Consider the following 27,853-nt stretch of genomic DNA (forward strand, 5'->3'; position numbering starts at 1 on the left):
CTGTTACTTAAAAAAATTACTACCTTAATCCTACTGAGGAATTTCATTTTAATGCTTTTCTTATTAGGCTCAACTATTTGAAACATTACTCTGGGGAATATGTACATTCTTTTACATGATCTAACTTTAATGCCAATTGTATCAGAAATTTATCTACAAATAAGATGAAACATTTCTAAAACTATCGTACTAGCATGCATCATATTCTCAGTGGATAACTTTTTAAAGCATCTTGCAAATTCATGTTATCATTGCTGATGAAAGTCAGGGAGAAAAAAAGTTCTTTTTCTCAAGAACATAACTATTTGAGAACCTTTAAAAACTACATCTGGGAGTTGAACAATGAGGACACTTGGACACAGAAAGGGGAACATCATACACCGGGCGGGGCCTGATGTGGGGTGCGCGGAGGCAGCAGGGATAGCATTAGGAGATATACCTAATGTAAATGACGAGTTAATGGGGGCAGTACACCAACATGGCACATGTATACATATGTAACAAACCTGCATGTTGTGCACATGTACCCTAGAACATAAAGTATAATAATAAAAAATAATAAAATCTTGATGATGTTATGCTAAAAAAAATACATTCTACATTTTTATTCCTGAAAAGAAACGAACATTTCATCTTTGTTTTTCATTATTATAGATATTTTTAAACCAAGACACATATATTGAAGATTCAATGTGTTGCTTTCTAAAGAAAGCCACTCAACACTAATAAATAACCATAAATGAATTTCATGAAAAGGAAATGTCAGACTAGGGCCCACCTTCTCAATTCCAATATAGTTCAAAATTCACCAATTTGGGAGTTTATTTTCGTTGTTTTGTTCCCAATCTTTTGTACTTAAAGGAACCACATGTTAATAATTGTATGCTACAACTGCTCTAATGTTAGTGGATATAAACATTTCTTACCAAATTACGCTTTTTTAGTGGAAGAAAATAGTAATAGTGGCAGAAAGAAAACATCAGTGCGTAGCAAGTAAGAAGTTCAGTGTAGAAACACAACTGCAGAAAGAGCCAATGATTATCTTCACCAACACAATTGTTAATCCTAAAGAAAAAAAACGAAAAAGAAACAATATTTTAAGTTCACCTCAGGATCAACAAGACTAAAATAAAAACAAATAATATCACATATGCTTGACTTCATGGAGATATGCTAAGGCCACTCGAAGGTAAAAACAAACTATACAAGGAAAAGTATAAATACACCATCTTACATTTGTAAAGCACTTCACAAAGGAAGTCCACATATGTGATCCCCTTCAACTCATAACAACTCAGCGAGACAGGAAGAGCAGACGGTAGCTTCCTGTGTCACTGATAAGGAACCAGGGAACAAAGGAGTTAAGCCAGAGGATGTACAGTTAGAAGACACAGGGGCCAAGAGAGCAAGAACCCTGCTTCCCTGTATATTGCTCTTCCTTTACAGTATTCTAGCTGTGGAAAGCAATCTGAATGCCCTGAAGTAAAACAGCTGAAACATACCACTCCGGCATGACTAATAAGCATTCACAACTTTTTTTGATTTTAAAAATCTATCCCTGGTTGCTGAAAATAAAAATGTATTCAAAACTATTTACAGATACATAGAGCAATACTTCCACCAATACAACAGTGAACCCTAACTAGGAAAGAGGATTAATGTTACAATCAAAAATTTTCAAGGCTAATTTAAGCTGAATATTTTATTGTTCCAAATTTATTGTATCCAAATTGTCAAAATATCCTAAAATTCCAGCAAAAAACCCTAGTTCAAAACTACAAATGACTTTGCACAAATGTCTTCATTTCAAAATAGTATTATGCTGTCAATGAAAAAGAAATGATGTAACAGGTTTCAGTCCTAACTTAAATCGCTCTTTTTAACTTGTCATTAAACCATTTTTTAAAGTCAAATATAGAACTGAACTGAAAAACCCTAGAGAGGTATTTCTTAGACTTAACAGTGCATGTTTTGTAAACAAGAAAATCTACTGTGCTTTGTTATTTGTAAGCAGGATTATAAAAGAAGTGTGCTTATACACACTCAAAAATGCTCTTCAACAGCTGCTGATTGAAAGATGGCTTATCCTTGTTCTATCCTTCCTGTCCCCAGGAAGTTTAAGAAACAATGTCTATGATCACAGCATTCCTAACCAGAACAGTTTTAAGAAGCACTAAGGTACTCAATCTATATGAGTTCTTTTTGCAACGTTTGAACTACTTAGAAAGAATGATCAAGCCCGGCGCAGTGACTCACGCCTGTAATCCCAGATTTTTGGGAGGCCGATGGGGGCAGATCACCTGAGGTCAGGAGTTCGAGACCAGCCTGGCCAACATGGTAAAACCCCATCGTTGCTAAAAATACGAAAACCAGCCGAGCATAATGGCATGTGCTTGTAATCCCAGCTACTCAGGAGGCTGAGGCAGGAGAATCACTTGAGGCCAGGAGGCGGCGGTTGCAGAGAGGTGGAGGTTGAGATCGTGCCACTACACTCCAGCCTGGGCAACAGAGTAAGGCTCCATCTCAAACAAAAACAAACAAACAAAAAGATCAAAGCCAGAAATATAGAAAACCTTGAGGCGTTGTGAGAATTGACCTCCAAACCTAAAACTGTGCTAGGCAGCTAAATAGTACAATTTCTGAAAACATCAAAAATTTTCCTTGCTTCCAATTTACACTATATATTTCCCCTGTTCTCTGAACATTTCAGCAGTGCTCTATCGGGAAATTTGATCATAAAAATTCCTGAATCTCTTTAGGTCCCTTGTCTACCCTCCTTTCTGATACTCCGAATCCTTTGTACTTCCCCCTCACTGCTAACAACTTCTGAAAAGTTGACTAAAACTATGGAAGCAAGAGGCCTAGAAAAAGAAATCACCCCAAGGTTAGAATTAAGGTTAAATAGCACCTTATTTGGTCACCAATAAGTGAGTCTTTCCTAGTTGATTTTTTTTTAATCTTAAACTATTGCATTCATTTGAAAAAAAAGGCATCAATATCCACTTGCATCATGAACATTTGTATTTTAGTTAGTAAGAAACACTACAATAAGAAGTGCTTAAAAACTGAGTTTTCTGTATGATTAGCAATTATCTGAATACATGTTTCACCTAGTTTTCTAAAAATCTATTACTATTGTGAGAGCAAACAGATCACTGAGCTTTAGAAGATTACTTGGAAATTAATCTGTTTAAATTCAAGGCACGGTTCTGAATATCAACTATATGTCATATACTATTCTATCTTGTTGACAGATTTAGAAATTTTTTAAATTTTTATGTAGTAACAAAGTGCTTTTATCGAAAATGCTCTTATTTTTTCCTGTTTCAGGAAATTATCTTCTATTTAAATAATCAGTCTATGCAAAACAACAAATTTCCACTGAAAGTTTGCTGATTAACTGTGCTATCAAAATAAGTTATCAAAAATAAGGAAAACTCTAAACTGATTAACATTAGAAAAAGCTAAACTCTACTTGAATCAATTTTAAATAAATGCAATTACAAATTAAGAGGCTCACTATGTACATTTGCATATATGCATGTCTGTGTATACAAACATAAATACTACATATATGTATACAGATACATTTGTCAAACTCTACACTATACCAGTTTAAATATTTATACAGAGAGCCAATGCTAAGAAAACAGAATTAAATACAATATCTTGTTCACAGATTTTTGTGACAGCTTTAAAATGAGATACAATACAGAATTCACACAGCATTTGTTTTCAGAGAGTCTATTTCTCAACTGAACATTTTCTTTAAATATTACAAGAGAGCCCCCTATTGACCAAAACTGTTGGCAGTTTTGCAGAATCAGCTAATTATCACTCACATACTTCAACACGTACATAACGGTAGTAGCTATATCCAACACATAATGCTTAAAAAGCTTTAAGGGGTAAGGAAGAGGTTATCAGGGTGTCTGAAATATTACTAATTAAACAAAAAGGGAATACAAACATTCGGATATATATGGTTTACTACAATTAGAAATAGCTACCATTTAAGTACATCCTACATGTCAGATATTTTATTACATGTTTTATATACATTGCCTCATTTAATACAACCACCTTTATCCTTTTGTATATTAGGTTGCATATTATTAGTTTTTTTGCTCAAATCTCTCCTTGTTAGAAAACATAGGATTTCTGTGGGAAAATGACTTTGGGAGTTGATCAATCATATAATCTAAATAACGATATCCTTATTAAGATATTGTAAAACTATGTAACTTTAACGTAACTTTTGTTTAAAGCTGCTAAGTTGTAAGATTTACATTTTATTACCCACCCCCCTATTCTTTGCTAGAAGTGAATCACTCTTACCATGGACAGTGATGATCCATTCTCCTCACACAGTGGCCACAGCGGCTACAGTGATGGGAACGCTTTGGTCTCATCAGATTACACTTGTTACATAATTCCCAGAACTCCCTTTCTAGAGAAGGAAATTAAAATCCATTTAATGAAGGCAAGTGGGTAATGCTGAAATTTAGCAACAGTTGTTTAGAAGATTTTATGGGAAGACTTCAACATATAATTCTAAGAGATTTTTCTTCTTCTAAGCCTTTGGTGTAAACGTGTTTGCCATAAATGTTGTGGTTCTATTCTATATATGTCTTATTTTGTGTGTTTCTAATTTAAAAGACTATAAAAATAAGACACTATTGTTATAGTCAAAGTAAGAGACAGAAAACAATGTATTTGGATTCTGGGTATACTGTGAGAATATAAGTAAAATCCAACGACAAAACCCTAAAGCCTAACCAAATTATTATACTAAAACAATTTTATTTAAACAAATTGATTTCTAGAATTTTATTTTTTGAAGGCTCTAAAGAAGAAATAATGCTGACCCTGGTTTCAGTTGATTAGTAAGTTGAAATCAATCCTATAAACTCATTTGAAAAACAGAGATGGCATTCCCCTCCACACACTTTCCCTAAATCATTTAATTTTTAAAAACATCAATAGATTCATTTAAGAGTGTACATGACAGGTTAGAAAAGGAGGTCATATGGGTTTGGGAGGTGTCAGAATAGTTTCAGTAGTTAAAAATGTTGTAAGATGACTATTATTTTTAATGAAAATAAAGCACTTCTTCACAAAACACTGAACTACCATCAAGTAGCAATTTCCTCTCATCTGTAGTGAAATAGCACACGATTAAGTTCTGTGCAAAAAACACGAAGTTTGCATAAGAGAAAAGGCTTTTGTTTTCATTAAAAATTGTCCTAATCAGATCCATGAAAACTATGAAAGAGTCATCTTCCTAGAAAAGACAATTGCCTTTTTATACAAAAATGTATCTTTTAAATATGTTGGAATGGAATTTTACTTTTACAAAATTCTTTTAATTTTCATCATTCGTGTTTATACTATTCCATAACCTCATTAAAAGTACGGGCACAGTAAGATTAGCCTAATTCCTATATTCAGATTGAATATTACTATATGAAGAGTGGGACCCTAGCACATAGTAGGTAGTCACTAAATGCTTGCTGATGTATAAAAAGTCTAAAATCAAAACATGAAAGATTCAAAATAAAAGTGAAAGGTAATAGTAGACAGCATTCAATTTTTGAAAAAGATTCTCTATTTGAATTCCATTATTTTAGTTGAATGGTCAGGAGCAACATCAACATGCTGGACTTTTATACAGTAAAGCGTTGGGAAAACATTCCCACTACAGATATCTCTGAAGAAACAAAGTATGAATAAAACCTATATCAAATTAATTGTTCCAATGATATGAAAGTTGAGAAATTATCTCTTATATTTCAAATCTCATTTTAAAAGAAAATCCTTTTTCATTTCTTAGTTATTCTAATGAAAATAAATCATGCAAGAGCAACAATATTAAAGCTTAATTGACATAGTTAAACTAGTATTATTTACCTCTAAGTGAACTAAAAACTCATTTAATATATAGCATATTACAATGTCACAAGCATATCATATCCCACTCCCCTGCTTAGCTCAATGCTCCCAAACATCCCAATGTTAAAACTTTGAATTCACACATTGCGAGGAATATAGACAGGAAGGAGGCTCTCTCCACAATGAGCCAATTTTCATTAAAAGGCAATATAAAAACTTTGTTTTTATCAACCCCTTAAAACATAAACACGGTGTATTCATTATTGGTAATTTCTGAGAAATCAGTATATAATTCTTCACTTTATATCTAAAATGTATTCTCAGAAAAGAGGAGAGCACGTGGCTATAGTTAGAGAAAGCCTATAATTCTTAATCTAGACCACAGATACAAACTACAGTCTGCAGGCAAATCCAGTCTACCACCTGTTTCTGTATGACCTATGAGCTAAGAATAATTTTTACAATTTTAAACTATTGAAAATAACAATTTGTGACATGTAAAAATCATATAAAATTCTAATTTCTGTGTCCATAAAGTTTGATGTACCCATCATTTACATATTGTCTATGGCTGCTTTTGTGTTTCAATGGCAGAGCTGAGGAGTTGTGAAAGAGACTGTACGGCCCATAAAGCTGAAAATGTTTACTACAGGCGTTTATAGTAAAAAATAATTTATTTGCTAATCTATGGTCTGGACCATAAATTGATTTAAAGAAAGAACTTGAGTCATTCCTTTGATAACATGGAGATACCACGTAAGTATCTCAAATGAGAAATACCTGTAAAAACTCACAGTTTCACATATCTATATGAGCACATACATCTCTATATACTTAGGGAAGAAAGGAGAAATCACTATTGTACAAAATCTAGAAATTTAATTGATCATCTAGAAGGTGCTTCTGCCTTGTGTAGCAAGAAAAAAATCCATCCATCTTAACATACCCTACATATCTCCAAAGCCTTTCTTAGTCATTTTCCTTTCCTTTCTTTACTCATGTCCACATAGGATCTTGGTGACTGATACATTCTGATGTCTGATGATTTTTGTACTAGCCATGTAGTAATATTTTTTAAAAGCCTATGAGAAAAAGAATTCAACTGAAAATTTATGATAGCTTTAGAAAAATTAAAAGCTAACAGATACATTTTTAAGGGAGAGAAAAATCAAAATATAAAACAAAATTTAAAAAAAAGGCAAACTCCATAAATGACTGAGGCTGTTTAATGTGAATAAATACATCATTTTGTTTAACCTGGAGATTTATTAATGCTGTAAATGCTTGAATGAATATAATACAATGCTTGGTTTGTTTAACCCTCAGAAAGGAAGGAATCACCCTCGACTTGAGTCTTTTAAGAGACTCACCTTTTAAGGGACCCTCACTCAATTAATACATTTAAAATCACTAAGTAATGCTTTGAGGAGAAAAACATTACTTGAAATAACCTAAATCAACACAAAGTTTGGGTCCTAACAGAGATTCCCTGACAAGAATCAGTTGTCAATGTAGGAAATAAATGTCAATAAGTCTCTCACAGATCACCTTTAAAAAGCAATATAAGAGGGAGGATAAAACCAAAACTGTGAGTGAATACATGACCCTGATCACTGAATACAGGCATCCTTACAGCTTGGGGTAAATTTTTCAGAGACTGCATCAAAACATGACGCATTTTTTTTTAACTTGAAAGAATTTCCTCTGTAATGCTATGTCAAAAAAAAATGGCTCTAGTAATGACAAAACCACATGTCGAACATGCAAGTGAAAAACTTGATTAAAATGTTCTAAAGTTGATTGCGGTGATGGTTACGCAACTGTGGGTATACTAAAACCCATAGAATTGTACACTCTAACTGGATAAATTATATGGCATGTAAATTATATTCAGTAAAACATTTTTGGCCGGGCGCGGTGGCTCAAGCCTGTAATCCCAGCACTCTGAGAGGCCGAGGCGGGCGGATCACGAGGTCAGGAGATCGAGACCATCCTGGCTAACACGGTGAAACCCCGTCTCTACTAAAAAAAAAAAAAACTAGCCGGGCGAGGTGGCGGGCGCCTGTAGTCCCAGCTACTCGGGAGGCTGAGGCAGGAGAATGGCGTAAACCCGGGAGGCGGAGCTTGCAGTGAGCTGAGATCCGGCCACTGCACTCCAGCCTGGACGACAGAGCGAGACTTCGTCTCAAAAAACAAAACAAAACAAAACAAAACCATTTTTAAACATAGTTAAGAACTTGAATAAAATTTCATAAAATATGAAAGTGATAAAAACATTTTTAACTGAAGGTGTTCATTTTATATTTTATTTCAAATACACATGTGAACAACTCAAGTAATATAAACAAACACAACAATTTCATTTGACTGTTTCATCTACATGCTCAAAAGTTTATAAAGTCAAATTCTGGGAATCTTTTCATGAGAAAATGGAACATTTCCTTATATTCAAATTGCCTCATATTTAGTAAGTCACATACATACTAAAGTCATTGTGTTTCAAAAAAGCAGAAAGGCATTTAAAATATTTCAGAGTAATTCAATAAAAAAAATAGTTAAAATCACCAAAGTATTAGGGCTTTAAGTTCCCTTTTCTGAAGAATTCAGTTATATGAAATTGCTCAACCTTTAAACATTCCTGAATAAATGTCACTCTTCTATAGTTTCAACTCTCTAGGCATTCAATATTATTTTTCACTGTTAAAATTTTGTAATGTTTTTTACTAAATTAAAATAATATTTACAAAAGAATCAGGTAACCAGCACCAAAAAGTAAATGATGACTTAAGTTTTCCCCAGATTCGTAACAAAGGTGAATAAAAAGCTAAAATTATCAATCTGTATATAGATCCATGGTAGTAAGATGACAGAGACAAGGTTCTGGGTCTCTGGGCTGGATCTCACACCAACAACCAGCTGTTTAATCCAGGAAGGACAATCTATGCTCCTGACCACCCAGCCTACCTACCTCATACAATTACCATGAGGATCATATGATAATGCGATACTTTTAGAAAAAGACTATGGAGAAACATTAATATATGACAAGTAAGTGTATTTTTGTCAATGGAGTGAATGGGAAGTTTTTTGAATTCAGGGAAGAAAAATAGGCCACATGCCAATTGAGACAAGATGTAAAGCAGACATCCAAACAGTCAGTAAGATGCCAGGGTGTCCTACATCACTACAGTCTAGACATTAAAGATAACAGAGTTGTTACATTTAGACTCAATTAGTCAATTAGGCCTAAAGATACAAATTTTGGGGCATATACAACATTCTTAACTTTTAAATTAGTTTCCAGTGTCTTTTTTTAATCACAAAATTTCTAGTAAAAATTAGGATTCCCTGTATTCTGAGAATTTTAAGATCTAACAATCTAATTGCATGACAATTTTACTGTAGCTGAGTAGAGACAACTACTTTCAGATAAGGTATGAAATACTTGCTATATGGCCCCTCTCATTGATTTGCAGTGTCTGGAACATCTAGGCATTTGAGTCTTTCACCACTGCAAACTAAAGAGTTCATCAGAAACAGGCCTTCAAGTTAGAAAATACCTGTTTCTTTGATTTTCAAGGGCCAATGGATTTTCAAGTTGAAGTAGATAACACATGTATACAATATTTTAGAGAGGTTTTAGCTAAGCCAGGTGGGAAGAAAAGTGATTCTATACAAATTGCAGAGTGCCACCCTCCCTGCTCCTGTCCCACTGCAAAACACATATACACACACAAACTTCTAATGCCAGTCCTACTGCCTCTATACATTAATAAAAACTTAATATTTAATGTAGTATTCAAAAACTTTTACAGTTATATAAACATCAGTGTAATATTCCCATTGAATCTCTGAATTTTCAAGGCCAACTAAGCCTCCAAATGATGGGTGTCGAAAAACAATAATCAGAATTTAAGGGAGACTATAAGTAACTTGTCACTTAATCTAATTTCCTAAGAAATTACTGCTTGGTTTCCAAACTGTGCCACACACTGGAAGCACCTAGGATCTTTCAAAAATACTGATACCTGGTTCCTATGCTCCAGACATTCTGATTAAACTAAATGGGGTGTGACCTGGACATTGAGATTTTTTGAAGTTCCCCAGGTGGATTCTAATGTGCAGCAAGTTGGAAACTACTAAATTACTATAAAAAGTATTTTGCTTTGCAATGTACTACACAGGCATATAAATTTCTTACTAGAAGTTCAGAGAGTTCTCAAAGCTTATATAGCAAACAATCAAAGAGTGAGCCTCAGGAATGAAAATAAATAAGGCTATACAATATATACCCAGTATGTAATAAAACAAGCAATACATTTTTAATTCATTTTTGAGATCTGAATGGCTATTTTGCAATAGAGTAATCAAAAATCACCTTCGACTGAAACTAGAATAAATGCTTGCCATTTTTCACTGAATTGTTAGAACTTGGAAAAACAGACAATAGTATTCTTAATATTACAAGTATTTATTCTAAGCAATATTGTATTTATAACATAACGTAAGTGGCACCATCAAGAAAACTCCTTTATAAAATTAAAATATAACTTCTCAGATAATTATGTATCATTCAACGACTATGTACTGAGCATCTTAAATGATAGAGACTCTTCTGGATATGAGGGATACAGCAGCGAGTAAATGAAGACAACAAAAACAAAAAATCTATACTCTCACAGAGCTTATGGAGATCTAGAATGGGAGGTGGAAGACAAACAAACAAGTAAACTGAAAAGGAAGCCAAGAGATGGGGTGTGGTGAAATTGCAGGGGTGCCGGGGGAGTAGGGTTGCAATTTTAAGTAGAGAAGTTTGGAAAAGACACATACAAGCAAAGACTTCAAAGCAGTGTTGGATGACATACATAACCAACACATATTAAAGGCAATAAAATATGTAAATAAAGACAGTAATTCTGGCATCAGCAAAACTGATAAATCCAGAGTACCATACCTCCATGTGGGATCTTGGGGTTCTCAGGGAGTCTTCCTGGATCAGTTATTGAGGCCCTCACTAAGGCAACCAGACAGAATATGGCAATGCCATAGAATACTTTAAAATAAATAAATTAAAGAAATTAGTTACTTATCCTTCAAAACATTTTATCAACAATCATAATTAAAGTTTAAAATGTATATTTTAATAAACACCATCAGCAGAAAAATTTTCAAAAGATTAAAAAATAATTTAACTCACCAAATAATACTGTCAGGAGGACTATCTTAAATAGTACTAATTTTAATTATTATTTTACATGATAATAACTCAAACTTCTTATAAATCAGATCCCTTAACAGGGACTTCCTATTAATAATGGCATAAATGAATAGGCTTACTTTTAATTACTACATGTTTTATATTAGAAAGGATCAAAATACCAACAAGTAAACTTTTGTATTTACTGGGTATCTTCAATATTACTCTGAATTAGTGAAGTTCAACTGTCCCTTTTGATGGATCTTAAAACAATTAATTTGAGAACTAAGACTTAGAAACGTTTTCATTTTAAAATTAATAACCAGAAAACAAAAATAGGAAGGGAAAATAGATTTGGCCACCATAATTCTACATTTTTAAATTAGTTAGAATAGAGGAATTCTGTTGGGGGGATTAAAAAAAACACTGTACATGTAAAAGGAACAGTCTGAGTGCTCAATCCAGGACTGACTGCATACTACTGTTCAGTTTTGTCATATATATAACATTTCCCATGGTTCGTGTGAGGTCAGAATGAGGTAATGGGCATGAAAACTGTAAATGCCATGTACGTGCAAAATATATTATTTCAATTTATTTTAATCATAAGCAAGCCATCACTAATTGACTAATAACTATCCAGAAGTTCAAAGTGTTACTATAATCAACCTCGTAACCAATACTTTTCTTATGAAATTCTTTCTTCTCAGTAACATATATTATCTCTATTCTTAAAACGACTACATTTGTAATTAGGTACAAAACAGCAATATTGAAAATACAGATAGACATGCAAGTTATCACTACTGTGTCAGTTTTCTATTTTTAACAAAATGGTCTTTATGTACTTTGCAGTTAAAAATGGAGATATCACTTTTATCTAACTGCAAATCTATACAGGCCATTATTTCTGCAAGTTCATAAATAAGTAAAAAACTGAATATTGACAGCACTGCTAAAATACTAAATATATTAAAAGGAAAGTTAACACAGTGACACTACACTCCAAAAACGTTTACGGTGAGAAAAATAATTATACAAGAAAATAAAGATCAAGAAACTTACTTATTATTAATATGCCTGGAATATGTCCTTCTTCATAGTGAGGAAAGAGGACAATTTTGGGAATTAAAACAAAATTGTATAACCAAACAAAGACAATCAAACCCATGCAGCACCAACCATGTGGGTCAACAACAAAGTGAATCCGGAGACCCATTTTGCAGTCTTATAACTGCCTGCTAACCCACAAGGAAGGATGATCCTAAGGAGAAGGCACAAAGAAAACAATTACTTACATAGAAAAATTTGACTAAAAACTGTATTTCTGGCAAAACTTCTATAAAATAACAGTGAGTTTTCTTTGCATATTTGATATTTTCTTTCTATAGTTGACATATTTATTGATACTTCTTTGTATATATATTTTTACAATAAATACTTGGGAAAACAAACAGAAGTTTCAGGATATTCAAATTTTACCAAGCTTCAAATAATTTCAATGTTTCATTATGAACTGCCATCACAGCTATAAATTGGAATCATCTACTGAATTTAAAACACAAGTTTGTCCTTAACCCAGTCCTTACCACAATGAGTTGAACTTCCCGTGTAAACCCAAAAGAAATGAATACACATGTCCACCAAAAGATTACGTACAAAAATTTTTAGTAGCTTTAATCAGAAGACTGATGGTCACACAAGTCAAAATGGTGGTTATCTTGTGGTGACCGGGTGTATGTTAACTGAACAGGAACATGAGAGAACCTTTGAGGGGTTTGAAAATGTTCCATATCTTGCTTTCTCTTTCCCTAAGCGGCCTGAGGTAATCTGTGAAAATGGTTCGCTATTCACTTGACCCGGAGAACCCCACAAAATCATGCAAATCAAGAGGTTCCAATCTTCGTGTTCACTTTAAGAACACGCGTGAAACTGCCCAGGCCATCAAGGGTATGCATATTCGAAAAGCCACGAAGTATCTGAAAGATGTCACTTTACAGAAACAGTGCGTACCATTCCGACGTTACAATGGTGGAGTTGGCAGGTATGCCCAGGCCAAGCAGTGGGGCTGGACACAAGGTCGGTGGCCCAAGAAGAGTGCTGAATTTTTGCTGCACATGCTTAAAAATGCAGAGAGTAATGCTGAACTTAAGGGTTTAGATGTAGATTCTCTGGTCATCGAGCATATCCAAGTGAACAAAGCACCTAAGATGCGCCGACGAACCTACAGAGCTCATGGTCGCATTAACCCATACATGAGCTCTCCCTGCCACATTGAGATGATCCTTACTGAAAAGGAACAGATTGTTCCTAAACCAGAAGAGGAAGTTGCCCAGAAGAAAAAGATATCCCAGAAGAAACTGAAGAAACAAAAATTTATGGCACGGGAGTAAATTCAGCATTAAAATAAATGTAATTAAAAGGAAAAAAAAAAAAAGAAAATGTTCCATATCTTGACCTGGGTGGTACTTTATGGGTATATACATATGTAAACATTCACTGAGCTGTATACTTCAGAACTGTGCACTTTAGTTTAATTTTAAACTACAATAAAACATTTTTTAAGGATTTTGAAAAATGACAAAAAGTGAAAATTACAAATTGCCAAAAATACTAAAATTCATAGAATGGAGCCCAGCAAATCTCATCATGATCAATTCAAGAAGGCTCCTGTTTAAATGAGGCTTTTCTTAGTTGAGTGTTAACAATATGCTAACAGATCTCTCAATGAGACACTTAAGGAGTTAAGATACTTCTATATATATATATATATATATATATATATAGTACCAAAAAAGTGACTTAAAATACATCCATACTTTGGTAGATATAACTTCCAAGGCTGAAATAATAAATTGTTGCATAAAGTCTAGAGGGCACCTTTTACATAAAATGTAATGGTATAATAATAAACTAGGACAATGGTTCTCTATCCTGTAAGAAAACCAGAAACACCTGGGGAGCTTTTTAAAAATACATATCCCCAGACCCCATTCTACATTTACTGAATCATAATTCTTCATAAAGCTCAAAAAGCAATAAAATGTTGTAAAATGCTCTGCAAGAGTCTGATAACAGCTGACTGGTGTCTACGAACCACTGACCCATAAGCTTCACAAATACTTCAGTGTTACCACAATGAGTTGAACTTACTTAGTTCAACAAATATTCACTGAGCCTCCACTACACACCCATTACTTGCTAAACACTGCAGATACAATGATGAAGAAGACATGGTCTTTGCTTAAAACAGTCTAATGGGAAAAAGAATCAGACAAAAGGCTCAATATGGTAAGTTCCAGATTTGCGGACAAAATGTTAATAGGGGCACAGAAGATGGGACTAGATAAACTAAGTCTTCCTGTAAGAGATGAAACCTGAATTCAGTCTTAGAAGGTTAGTAAAAGTTATCTAAGCAATGAAAAGTGACAACAATACTGCAAACAGAAGGAATAGCAGGAGCAAGAGTAGAAACTGTGGGAGGTATTACAACCTGCCATCACAAATCATAAAGCTTTCTGTGGAGAGTGAGTGCTAAGAAATACGGGCCTATATCATGAAGGCCATAAAGATGCCATGTTAGAATGCTAAGACTGAATTCTTTGGCAATAGAAAGCTATTGAAGCAGGGGATTAACATGATGAAATGTGTACTGTGAATAAATTACTGAAGCTCTGGTGTGAATGATAAAATTAAAGACAGAGATCCATTAGGCTAAGAGAAGGCAAAAGCCAAAATTAGGTTTGCAGAAAGGAGCAATTGTTAGAATCAAACCAGTCTGACTTTCTGGTTGATTAGATATTAGGTGTTACAGGGGAAAGTGTCAAGGGTGACTCCCAGATTTTCAGCCTATATCCCAGTCCACTTCATTCTAAGAACAATTCATAATCAATTGAAAAGCCTCAGGGTACCATCCCTTAGAGGCCTTGCCAATGTTCTTCAAGCTATAAAGCTACTGAAACAACGAAAAAGACACTAAGGAATACTTAATTTTAAAAGAATACCCCCGTTTTCTCATCCCCAGATCCTGCAAATATTGGGGCAGCAGGAAAAAAAAAAAAAAAAAAAAAGAACCCAAATGCAATACCACTCAATGGTTTACATCAGATATATTCTAACTTGTGTATGAATTCTAAAATAGAAATAGTGCCTAGGCCACTAAACTAATAAAAGTTTCATTTACTTATCTTTTAATTTAAAAATCAAAAGACAGATTGGTATCATTAAAATGAAAGTCAGGATAAAGCATGCTATTTAATTTGCTAAGAATCATTTTAATAAAGGAATCTCAAATACAAATGGTAAGCTATCTACACAGTCAAAAAGAGAAACATTCAAGACAATGTTAATTTTTTAGCCTTGCCAACTATCAAGTGCTAAAAGAAATGACAAGTGCTTTTTCAACATGTTCAATATTATTACTAACGTTTCAGTTCTATTCAAGACTAAAAACAGAACATGAATTTCATTAAGTATATATGAGAGTAACTTCATTACTTATTTCTAAATTTATTAACTTTAGAAACAGAAAAGTACATGAGCCAGCAAAACAAGTGGCAAAATTATCAAATATTCATTTTTGAACTCCATTTTTATTCTCCTCCACTAGAGAACAACAAATTTTTCTTTATCACTAGAAGAGATCTCTCACAACAAAAAAAAAATTACAAAGTGAAAAGTAGAGTTTAAAATATATCCATTTTTCCTGGATGTAAACACAAATAGATGACAATCTCTAAAAGAGCAAGTATCCCTAAGGAAAAGTGAGCACAGGATAGAAAAATATAACAACAAACAAATAAGATGTTGAATATATTTTTTAAAATACCTGACTGGTAAAACTTAGCTCCACAAAATCCTCTCAATTGGGTTGCAGAACACAAAACAGTGATCTTCCAAGTGCTCCAAATCAGATGACAAACCACAAATGCGTAACTGGAAGAGGTGCAAGATCATCTCTCCACTCAATTAATATTTACCAGGCGTGGCTTATGGCTGAAGAGGAACTATTACACATCCTGAGCAACGACCAAACTGAACACAATGCTGTTACTTGGTCTTAAGGACAGCATTCATAAAATACTTTCATTAGCAGGAGATTCCAACATACTAATTTGTATATTAAATGGTGAGCTCATAACTCAAAACTCTGATTAAGTAACTAGTGGATATACTGGTACTTCAACTTTTTTTAAGAATGCTATCTGGTAACTATAGTCGACTACAGGGACTAAATGATGTAAATTACTACAGCACAAACTTTAAAAACAATTATAACTTCACTCTAATAAACCAGACGGAGTAAATATTTATAATGTTCAACTTATTCCAGTGGAATACTACCATTTTTTGCCTTTTCAGGCAACTTTATTTCACCACATATTCTCCTCAGGAAGAATACTCAAGTCACTATGAAAATGACAAAACTATTAATGGACAGAAAACTATAACATCAAGATGCAGATTTTAGAAAATCATAAAGATTAGCCAAAATAATTACCAAGAAATATATCCAAACACATATGTCTATGCTTACAGTTTTATATGACTCTTCACCTCAGCCTAAGGGGTCTTGTTACCACTGTTCGACGATATTCCATTAGTCATTCCTCCTATCTGAAACGTCCCTACCATTCTGCTTACTCCATCCAAATTCAACTCAGACTTCAAGGCCAATTTGAATCTCATTCTCCATTTGAAATTTTTCCTGGCACTTCAGTTCACAATGATTTATCTTTTTCTTCTAAATTTCATTAAAAGGAAAAGTATTAGAGTAGCAAGTGGCTTTATATTCCTGGAAGAAGGAAGGCCTTCACAATGAAGACCCATCAGCCATGTCTGACCAGATAAAAATGAACACATCTGAAGCCCAAAACACATGAAAAGCAAAGTTAAAAGACAAAGCATTCCTGGAAAAAATACAACACATGACTGACAAGAGGCATACAATGTAAATATATAAAGAAGCAATTCACAAAGGGAAAGAAATCCAATGGCTAATCATTACTGATTAGGAAAATGTGAAATAAATAACAAGGTACATTTTTCATGTATTGTACTGAAAAACTTTTAGAAAGATGATATCCAATGTTAAGAGGGCACAGAAAAAAAGGACACTCTCATACATTACTGGTGGGCATGTAAACTGATACAATCATCTTGGGAGGGCAATTTGGCAGTATGTATCAAAAAGTAAAACCCTTTTACCCAGCAGTTTTATTTTTACTATTACCTACAAAAGTACTCCTGAGACCGTATATACATATACGAGGATGTACAAGGATATAGCACTTTCCGTAATCACGAAAGCATGGCACAATCTAAATGTCCATGTAGAGAAAAGGGAATGATCAAATAAATTCTAATACACCCATAGTGTAAACTATTTCCAAGCTATTGCAATTTTTTTTTAAGGCAGAAAAGAAGGCAGATTTAGATCTGCCTATAACTACCCACTACATACTGCTGAGTGAATAAAACAAGTGACATAGACAAAATCCGTTAGGAGTGGAGAGGGAAGAGACTTTAACTGGCTTTCTGGAAAGAGACAGGGATAGAGACAGACCAGAAACAGGCATGAGGGAACTCTCTGTGGTGCTAATAAGTATGTTTCTATTGATAATGGAGTCTGAGTTACAAAGATGTATGAATTTGCCAAAACTCAGCAAAAGTACACTTAAGATTGTTGCGTGTCAGGTATGTAAATTTACCTTTAAAAAACTGTAAACCAATACTGAGCCCTAATTAACAATATGTATACTGAATTATGTAGAGGGAAAGCATACTGATGTCTGCAATTTACTTTGAAATGATTCCCCCAAATTAATAACAAAATGGATAAAAGATACATGAACATGCTGAAATTTGTTAAAATGTTAGTTAGGAATCTAAGTGATAGGTATTCAGACATTACACAATAAAATTCAATGCTTCTGTTGGAAATTTTTCAAAATTAAGTGTTGGGGGAAGCAAATTATAGAACAGTTTATATAACATTTTTGTTAGAAAAAATATGTGTGTATGTGCATAAGTAATTTCTGCACAAGGGCAGGAAAAAAAGACTGCAAGAAAACAGACCAACCAAACTGCTCTCAATGGGCTGAGAAAGGAGTAGTGAGAAGGAAGGCTTTCAAATATTTACATGTTCTTCTAAGTTTATCAACAGCCATGTACTTTTAAATTCTTTTCAATTAACTTAAAAATAAAGATAACCTAAGAGATACTAAACTTACAAACAAAATGTTTAATTTAGGCCTCTTTGTCACTATATATTATCCTTATAATAAATGCTTTAAAAATTATTTTTAAAAATGAAGCACGGAAGGATTTGCTGTAAAGCCATGTAACACTTACGATAAGATGTTTCCCAAACTTATTCTTTACAGATTATTTTTCTCTACGGAAAAAGTCTTATTTAAGAAAACAGATTTGGTTAAAACTTAGTATAAAAACTTTTAAATAAACATAAAGTAACTACATTTGCTAACTGACAATTAAGTGCATCTAAGCATAAGACTCCAAGGATACTATGGCACATAATTCAAAAATATATTACCATGTAAAATCAAAAGCAAACTTACCACTTGCAAATTCACTGAGGTGTGCTGTAATTTTTCTGGCACCAGCATTTAGAGATTTTCTTTTGATTCATTTTTTTTAATTATATCCCACCAAATGGATCTCTCTTCAAGAACAGTTTTCCATGAGGACCTATTAATGGTTTAAGAAACAATGATTTCTCACAAAGATAAAAACGATAAGCAACTAAATAGTCTGTCAAAATGCCAATTACAAATGTCTTAAATTTAGAAATAAGAACAAAAAAATTCAACTCCATTTGATTCTGAGCTTTCATATCCCACCCATCCCCTCACAATTTGCATTCGGTTACCATTATACATAAGAGTCTCTCTTTTAAAATCACCCACTTCCCATAAAATCAAATAAGCATTGTATGTTCAGTATTTGGGCTCCATTACACACTTCCTTGGCCACAAGTCACAAAATAACAATAGATTCTGCTAGAAGTACATAATCACAATTCATAAACAAAGATAAACAGCTTAAAATGGAAGTTTTAATTTAAAATGTTTTAAGACAGTTAATCCTCATGTAATGAAACCATTAAGAGAGTCAAACATAAGTCAGTTTCTACAATTCAGGCTTAAAAATATATACTGTAAAGTGCTGTATATAACATATACTGATGCACTATTTTATTAACTCAATCAACATTTAACTACTATACATACTACACTTTAACACAGGGTATAGATGAAAAAGAAAGACTCTATCTTCAACGGAGGCAGACTAGCAAACAGACAAGACCAGTAAGACAAGTTAAGAAAGAGGGCAAGGGGACAAGACTGCTACCTCATATGTTAAGGATATTGGTTCATAGGTCATATTACAAAATTTATTTCTTACGGTACATAGCCATCAGGAAAAGATTCCTGAAGACAACAAACCCTGTGAGTTTGCTAGATGAAGAATGGAGACTCTTCAGACCAAGAGAACAGAAAAAGCAAAGGCATAAAAGCAGGCAAAAGAAATCTGAGTAAACTGAAATAACAAGAATCACTGCATATAGAATGGGGTAAGACGTTCATCCTTTTGACCACAACCAACTCTAATAAATTTTATAACATTACTAGTACACACAGATATATATGAATAACTAAAAAAGTTTAATGAAGTGATATTTACCCTTACTACATATGACACACGCTGATATTGCTATTCTTTCTTTTTTTTTTTTTTTTAGACTGGGTCTGACTATGTTGCCCACGCTGGAGCGCGGTGGCTATTCCCAGGTGCGATCATAGCACACTGGGCTCAAGCAATCCTCCTGCCTCAGCCTCCTGGGCCGCTGGCACTACAGTTGGGTACCACTGCAACCTATTTATTTTACTTTAATAAAAATGTATAATACTGGTCACAGCCTACTAAACCGATTTCATGACCCACAGGTAGATCCTCAGATTGAAAAACACTGTTAAACCATGCCAATGAGTTTGGATTTCACCTTGAACACAGTGGAAAACCACTAAGGGATTTTAGGCAGTAAAACGCCATGATCAAATTTGCATTTTCGGAAGAACAGACACAATCTGAGGGCTGAATTTTGGTGGACTGATAAAGCACTGAGATTGACTACATGCAACTGTTAACCCGGCAAGAAATGATAAGGGCACATGGGGTAAGCACCCCAAAAATGGTAACTGATAAGGGGAATTGTGTGTGTGTGTGTGTGTGTGTGTGTGTGAGTGGGTGGGGTAGTGACACCTAAGACAGGAGGTATACTGAAAAAGGGCAGATCTGGGAGAACTTAAATAAATAAAACTGATAGGGCTTAGAGATCAATTGGGAGCAAAGGGCAGACTAGGATGGCTCCCAAGTTTCACATTAGGATCTAGGTGAAGGGTGGAACCATTCTCCAAGACAGGAAACAAAGGACAAGTTACAAGTGTGTTAAGTGTGCTGGTTATCACAGCAATAGCAAACTATTAAATACTGAGAATGTAAAAAACACACCAAAATTATTACCATTACATTTCTTTTGCCTTTATATATTTGTGGGGGGCAGGGAACTTGTATTTCCTCCCAAGGTCAACTTCTCTATGGTCCATAATTGTTAGATTGTCAAATGAACTTTGTTTCTACTCTTAACTTTTTAAGCTAATCTAAAGTGGGCTCCTTGGCTGCACCTTTGCTTTTTAGAGACTAAACACAGAATTACAAAGTTAAAGACTGGGTACAGTGGCTCATGCCTGTAATCCCAGCACTTCGGGAGGCTGAGGTGGGAGGATCATTTGAGGTCAGGAGTTCAAGATCAGTCTGGCAAACACGGCAAAACCCTGTCTTCACCAAAAATACAAAAATAAGCTGGGCATGGTGGTGTGTGCCTGTAATCACAACTACTTATAACGTTAAGACACGAGAATCGCTTGAACCCAAGAGGCAGAGGTTGCAGTGAGCAGAGATTGCACCACTGCACTCCAGCCTGGGCAACAGGGCGAGACTTCATCTCAAAAAAATAAAAAAGTTAAAGAGCTGCTACCCCAATGGCAAATAAATGAACTCTTTCAGGAAAAAACTCAAACAGAATTAAATGCGGTACAACAAAACGTTTTTGAAACATGGCCAAAAACAATAATGCTGCTAAGTCTGTGACTTGAGAGTGGCTTCCTAATGTTTCAGCAAAACAGTAGTTTCTGTCAGTAACGTTAGTAGGTTATAGCACACGTCAATCACCCATGAGTCAAATCCCAGTCACTCACTGGCTTAAAATCAAGAAAAATCCTACTTTACATTTATAGTTATCAGAGCTACACTGCAGACTCTGAAATGAGATTCGTATTTCAGTAATAGATAAACACCACCACCGCTAGAAATCAAATCTCATCTATGTGGTAATAAAAGTAATGCTGGGCCAGGCACAGTGGTTCATGCCTGTAACCCCAGCACTTTGGGAGGCCAAGGTGGGCAGATCATCTGAGGTCAGGAGTTTGAGACTGGCCTGGCCAACATGGTGAAACTCTGTCTCTACCAAAAATACAAAAACTAGCCAGGCATAGTGGCGCCCGCCTGTAATCCCAGCTACTCGGGAGCCTGAGGCATGAGAATCACTAGAAGCTTGAACCCAGGAGGCGGAAGCTGCAGTGAGCAGAGATCATCGTGCCACTGCATTCCAGTCTGGGTGCAAGAGCAAGGCCCTGTCTCAAAAACAAAACAAACAAACAAAAGTAATGTTGGGCCTAAACATCCAAAAAATCGGAATAACAAAACAATTCCAAAGTTTCAAAACTATATGTCATTAAATATTTTTGATATTGCTATGCCTGAAAGAATACAATCAACAATTTACAAGCTAAGTTTTCAAACACACCAAATTTTTTTTCCCACAGTGCCAAGAGAAAATGCTTATTAGATGAATATATGAAATTTTAAACTTATTAATTACAGCCAACAATGAATTTAGAAAGCACAGTTACAGCTAAAAACATATTTGTAAAACTTTTTGACTTCTAATATCATTCTACTCTGAAAACTGGTCAAGTGTAGGCAGTTAAATAATTCTCTATAAAAATCACGCTCTCCCTGGCAATTAGGAATTCAATTTTTTAAATATCACATAGATATTCAGTTGATTATCAACAGATTAAAAAATTAATCTTCTACAGATGTTAAAAGAGAAATTATGACACAGTCTCTTATTCACTTTCCAAGCTTCAGTTTATTTTCAAGCTTCAGTTTGACCATCTGTAAAATGGAGATAAAAATGTCAACTTACACAGTTGCTGTCACGCTTAAAAGAGAAATTGCCTGGCAAAGCAGCACCTCCAAAATGCTAACTTTACAGGGGAGTGAAGGAGAGAGGAGAGGAAGGGAAAGTGAAAGATAAGTTTTACTTCTAGTTTTACAAACTCCAGAATGAAACAATGTTTCTGGGTCCCCATCATTAAAAGTAATGAAACGGTTTAACAATACCCCAGGGCCTGCTCTTGCCTGTAATCATAACACTTGGGAGGTGAGTTGGGTAGGATTGCTTGAGCTAAGGAGATCCAGAGCAGCCTGGGCAACATAGCCGGACCTAGTCTCTAGTTAAAAAACAAACAGCAGTGGCTCATCCCTGTAATCCCAGCACTTTGGGAGGCCGAGGCGGGTGGATTACCTGAGGTCAGGAGTTCAAGACCAACCTGGCCAACACGGTGAAACCCCATCTCTACTAAAAATACAAAAATCAGCCAGATGTGATGGCAGGTACCTGTAATTCCAGCTACTCAGTAGGCTGAGACTTGAACCCAGGAGGCAGAGCTTGCAGCGAACTGAGATTGCCCCACTGCACTCTAGCCTGGGAGACAGAGCAAGACTCTGTCTCAAAAACAACAACAACAACAACAACAACAACAAAAAACGAACAAACAGAAAACCAGCCGGGTGTGGGGGCACTCGTCTGTAGTCCCAGTTTATTGGGAGGCTGAAGTGGGAGGATCGCTTAAGCCAGGGAGATGGAGACCAAGGTTGCAGTGAGCTCTGACTACACTGCACTTCAGCCTGGGCAACAGTGAGACTCTGTCTCAAACAAAAAACAAAACAAGCACAAGAACAACAAAATATGCCCCGTTATCTACTTTTCTAAAGTCTGAACAAGTTAAAAAAAACTTCAAATATGAGAGCCCTTCAGCTAGTATTACACTAGCTGAAGCTGTATTTCTACATGTTGGCTGGGGGGGAGGTTCTTTAAGCAGAAAACAAAAATAGAGATTTGATCTAAAATAGAATGACTGAACTAGGCCGGGCACGGTGGCTCACGCCTGTAATTCCAGCACTTTAGAAGGTCGAGGTGGGCAGATCACGAGGTCAGGAGATCGAGACTATCCTGGCTAACACGGTGAAACTCTGTCTCTACTAAAAATACAAAAATTAGCCAGGTGTGGTAGTGGGCGCCTGTAGTCCCAGCTACTCAGGAGGCTGAGGCAGAAGAATTGTGTGAACCTGGGAGGAGGAGCTTGCAGTGAGCCGAGATTGCCCCACTGCACTACGGCCTGGGCAGCAGAGCAAGACCCCATCTAAAAAAAAAAATAGAATGACTGAATTAAAGCCCCTAAAGTAAATCACTTTCAAGTAAAAGCAGGACTGGTGAGCAAAGAAATAAAGTGTGAAAGAAAATCAGTACTTGATTTCAGAAGCTAATAAAGAAAGTACAATGCAAGCAGGGATTCTGAATCAATTGCTGAGTTTTCCAGGAAGACTGTAAAAATGTGGGTGGACAAAGTGTCAAAGCATAACATACGTGCATGCACCATCAATAGTTTCAAGACTCGACTCTGTAGACTAAGTTTTTAAATTACATTCTGGGCAAAACTGAGCATAAGCTGTTGCTCTTCTCATAAATTTGCTTTTGTGTTTACCAGTCTCATGAGTAAAAAATAAATACAAATGACTGTATTAGTAGTACTACACTGAAGTATTATTAATACTGTTAACACTATCCTGTACTAGCAGTACTAGTACTAGTAGTATTAGTACTGCTAATACAGGCATTTACCTTTATTTTTCCCTACTTGCATTAACTTGCTTTAACTTTAGAGAAAGTAGGTAACTGGGGCACTGTTTTTTATGTGTGTTTGTCTGAGACAGGGTCTCACTATGTTGTCCAGACTGGAGTGCTGCAATCAGAGCTCACTGCAGCCTCGGTCTCCATTCTCCCCAGCTCAAGCTCACTTCATTAGAATCTTCTAACAAAAAGTAAAAATAGCTTGGGAGGTGTGGGGCGATATGAATTAAAGACCACCAAATGTTGTTTCAGTCAGTACAAAATGTCTCTGTGGGAGTTTTCATTTAGGGAGATAGGAGTGGGAAAAGGGACTGAAAGGGCAAGATTAATTGCAGGATAGGGACGGGGATGAAAAACAGATAACTTTTGTTCCAAAATCAGCATAAGGAAAAACCGTCAGATACAGTAAAAGTCAGAAATGAAGAGGCCCAGGCTTTTCCTGGATATGAATCAAGTATGTTCTTCCAAGAAGGAAGGGGAAGCCTGCTACTTACCTTTTAGTACCCACTGCACCAAGAGAGATTGGGTGGGGTGGGGGGTAGGAGACTAAATTAGATTTCCTTCACACCAGGCTTTACCAAAGCAGGCATGATTTAAGAACACTAACACCATAAGAAAAATCTCTCCTCACCTGCTTGCTGAAGCTGAAAATCCTGCAGTAAGTGAAAAAGTTCTTCATTCTGTAATTACAGATAAAAAGCTTAAAATCAGAAGCCTGGTTGATATCACACTCGAGCATTTTACATTAGAATTTTAAAAAATTCATCAGTGAATGGTAAAATACCTCTTTTACCCAACCTGCCCTTTTGTAGAAGGAGCAACACATAGGTTAAGAGAATCTCTGAAATGGAGAAGAAGGTGAATCTACCCTGAGAGAAATAGCACAGAGGAAAAAGCAGCTTGAAAGGCAGAAGGCAAACTTCAAAAATGCCACAATTTTACCCAGGTTAGATCTAAAGAGCGAAACAAACAAACTACCATCATACTAGGGTATTTTTGTTCAGGGAGCTATCAATGAGCAGTGATGATTCACATGTCTAAGAAAATGTGCTTTTTAAACTAGCCTGACTTATCAAGAATTCTTAACAAATCACTTTCAACAATAAAAACTGTTTTAACAATTTCACCTGTATTTTAAACTTTAATAAAAGTTATTTAAGCACTGATTATTCTACTAGATGCTAAATTGCCTATTATAACTAATGTATGTGAAAAGTTGAATCTGAGCCCTCATGTTTTACTAAAACAACATAAAAGGTTACATTCCTTAAAATAAAATAAAACTGCATTTAGGGAACAAGCTCTTGGCAATAAAAGCAGCCTTTCCTTTGCCTTCCCCATTTTGCCTGGTAGTACTGATACTGCCACTGTGTCACCGCCTATGCTAAAAAAGTTTTCATTGAGTCACATTCAATTACAATTCCAGAAAAACAGCTCCATGGAGACATTACTCAACTTCTCAAGCAGTTTCTTCACTAAACCACTATATAATAAGACTAGCAGGAGGACAAACAGTTTGCTCCTTTATTGACCTTCTCACTCTTTTCCTCTCCATCCAAAGAGGTTTTCGGGAAAATGGCTTACGGATGGCAGCAGCTTGCATTTGTTACTATTCACTATAACAAGTCCCTGGATTGTAACTGCAGAGGCTATTTAAGTTATGGTCTTTTTCAAGCTATATGTGGGTCACATTTTATAAAACTATTATTTTATTCATGTGCTTTTCCATAGGTTCTGAATCAGTCATTACGAATTAAAGAAATGAGGCAGTAGACAAATAAGAAGTACAAATGTTATGATTCATTGATTCTTATCTCAGAACTTCCTGTTAAGCTGATTATGTGTCTGCATTTTTAAACGCTTAGATTTAAGCACCTCATAGGCAAAAGTGACACAGTCCTCATTATTTTCTTTAAATGATGTTCTATTTCATTTATTCCAACTACAGCTTCCCAAGTATGTTAACAGAAATCTCAACAGTGTGAAAGGATCTAACAGAATTGTTTCCATCGAAAATGATGAATTATGGAAGAGTACTACACCAAAACAATTATGGAACTATACATTTTAACTTGTATTTAGATATAATTTTACTAATACATCGTATATGTTTTCAATGTACCTTCAACACGTTAAAGGGTCTTATATTATTTAAAAACATAACATTTTCCAAGTAAGCATGGAAAAGCTAAAATAAGCCTTAAAGAATTTATGATGATATACAGAAAATAACATGGGTCATTGCCCTACCCATGACCCCACAGCTGGATAGTGACAGAAATGGGACTAGAATCTAGTTTTTCTTTTCATGACACCAAATCTCATTTGGTTTTCTTTCCAATTGATTTCTCATCTCAATTCTTCAAACATCTTTTTGCTTTTAAGAGATGGCACAACTAAGGAAAAATAGAGCATCTCTCTGAATTTTATCTTTAAAATAAGTAACATCTAAAGAATTGGAAGAATTTAATATTACACCAAAAGCCTTTTAATCCAGGAATGGCACATACTAAGTAGTCATCAAATGGTGACTGTTATTAATATCATTCTTGGCCGGGCGCGGTGGCTCAAGCCTGTAATCCCAGCACTTTGGGAGGCCGAGGCGGGCGGATCACAAGGTCAGGAGATCGAGACCATCCTGGTTAACGCGGTGAAACCCCGTCTCTACTAAAAAAAATACAAAAAACTAGCCGGGCGAGGTGGCGGGCGCCTGTAGTTCCAGCTACTCGGGAGGCTGAGGCAGGAGAATGGCGTAAACCCAGGAGGCGGAGCTTGCAGTGAGCCGAGATCGCGCCACTGCACTCCAGCCTGGGGGACAGAGCGAGACTCCGTCTCAAAAAAAAAAAAAAATATATCATTCTTACCACAAGGAAGGCAGTGAATTTTTAAAAGTGCACATATTAGCACAGTAGGCTGAGGACCTATTTAACACATCTTTTTAAATTGCACTTAATTATCGTTGGTCGTCTTTGGACTGTAACTTTACAATATAATTTATGACCCGCCCACAATGACCTTGATTTTTTTTTCTCTTGTACTTTCAGGGTATGCTATATTGCAATATTTTAAAGTAATAATTGGTCATGTCCTCTCAGCCTGATAATACAGACAACCACCCTGACTCTCAAGGGATCTTAAAATGTGACCCACATACAGCTTGAAAAAGACCATAACTTAAATGGACTCTGCAGTTACAATCCAGCGACCTACTATAGTGAACAGTAACAAGTGCAAACTGCTGCCATCCGTAAGCCATTTTCCCGAAAACCTCTTTGGATCGAGAGAAGAGGAGTGAGAAGGTCAATAAAGGAGCAAACTGTTTGTCCTCCCTGCAGCTTCACACCAGAAGTCTGGAATGAATGAATAGCTCTGGAATAGCACAGAGAAACCAGGGATCCCAGTGTAGGTCTCCAGACGGGGGTGCGGAGACAGAAACTGTAGTTTACAAGCGAGAAACTCAGGATATAGATTTTTAAAAAATAAATAAATAACTCGCCAACACCATCTCGACTACAGCAGGAACCCCCCACCGCCAGTTTGAGGGACGGGCACTTAGCAGGTGGCTGCATCTCTAGCAGAAGACGCTCTGAGAAAGGCCAGGCCTGGGGCGGGGAGGCACCGAGAAGCCCCGGGGTTCCAAGCAGAGCAGGTGCAGGGGGCGTGCAGGGACAGGTGAGGGCGGCCCGGCGCGGAGGAGCGGCGGG

General features: G+C 35.6%; 1 protein-coding gene and 1 pseudogene across 3 annotated transcripts in view; one reads left to right on the forward strand and one right to left on the reverse strand.

The window, feature by feature from the left end:
- The window catches only part of ZDHHC21 (zinc finger, DHHC-type containing 21), a 67,361-nt gene extending 42,531 nt beyond the window's left edge, over positions 1–24,830 (reverse strand). The window contains exons 1-7 of one of the 2 annotated variants that reach the window (XM_011990852.1): positions 24,781–24,830; positions 18,670–18,799; positions 15,918–16,084; positions 12,155–12,353; positions 10,847–10,945; positions 4,339–4,450; positions 927–1,065 (exon numbers count right to left, since the gene is read on the reverse strand). In XM_011990852.1, the coding sequence (XP_011846242.1) occupies positions 927–1,065; positions 4,339–4,450; positions 10,847–10,945; positions 12,155–12,308 (504 nt within the window). In that variant the 5' untranslated portion in view covers positions 12,309–12,353; positions 15,918–16,084; positions 18,670–18,799; positions 24,781–24,830. The remainder of the gene's footprint in view (positions 1–926; positions 1,066–4,338; positions 4,451–10,846; positions 10,946–12,154; positions 12,354–15,917; positions 16,085–18,669; positions 18,800–24,780) is intronic. The other variant, XM_011990851.1, reaches the window with a different exon arrangement.
- LOC105547302 lies at positions 12,895–27,680 on the forward strand (annotated as a pseudogene). The gene is made up of 3 exons (XR_001007207.1): positions 12,895–13,499; positions 24,037–24,043; positions 27,666–27,680. The product of XR_001007207.1 is annotated as a 60S ribosomal protein L17 pseudogene (transcript).
- The last annotated feature ends 173 nt before the right edge of the window (positions 27,681–27,853 follow it).

The sequence above is a fragment of the Mandrillus leucophaeus genome, unplaced genomic scaffold, assembly GCF_000951045.1.
Source record: "Mandrillus leucophaeus isolate KB7577 unplaced genomic scaffold, Mleu.le_1.0 Scaffold384, whole genome shotgun sequence".
NCBI lineage: Eukaryota > Metazoa > Chordata > Mammalia > Primates > Cercopithecidae > Mandrillus > Mandrillus leucophaeus.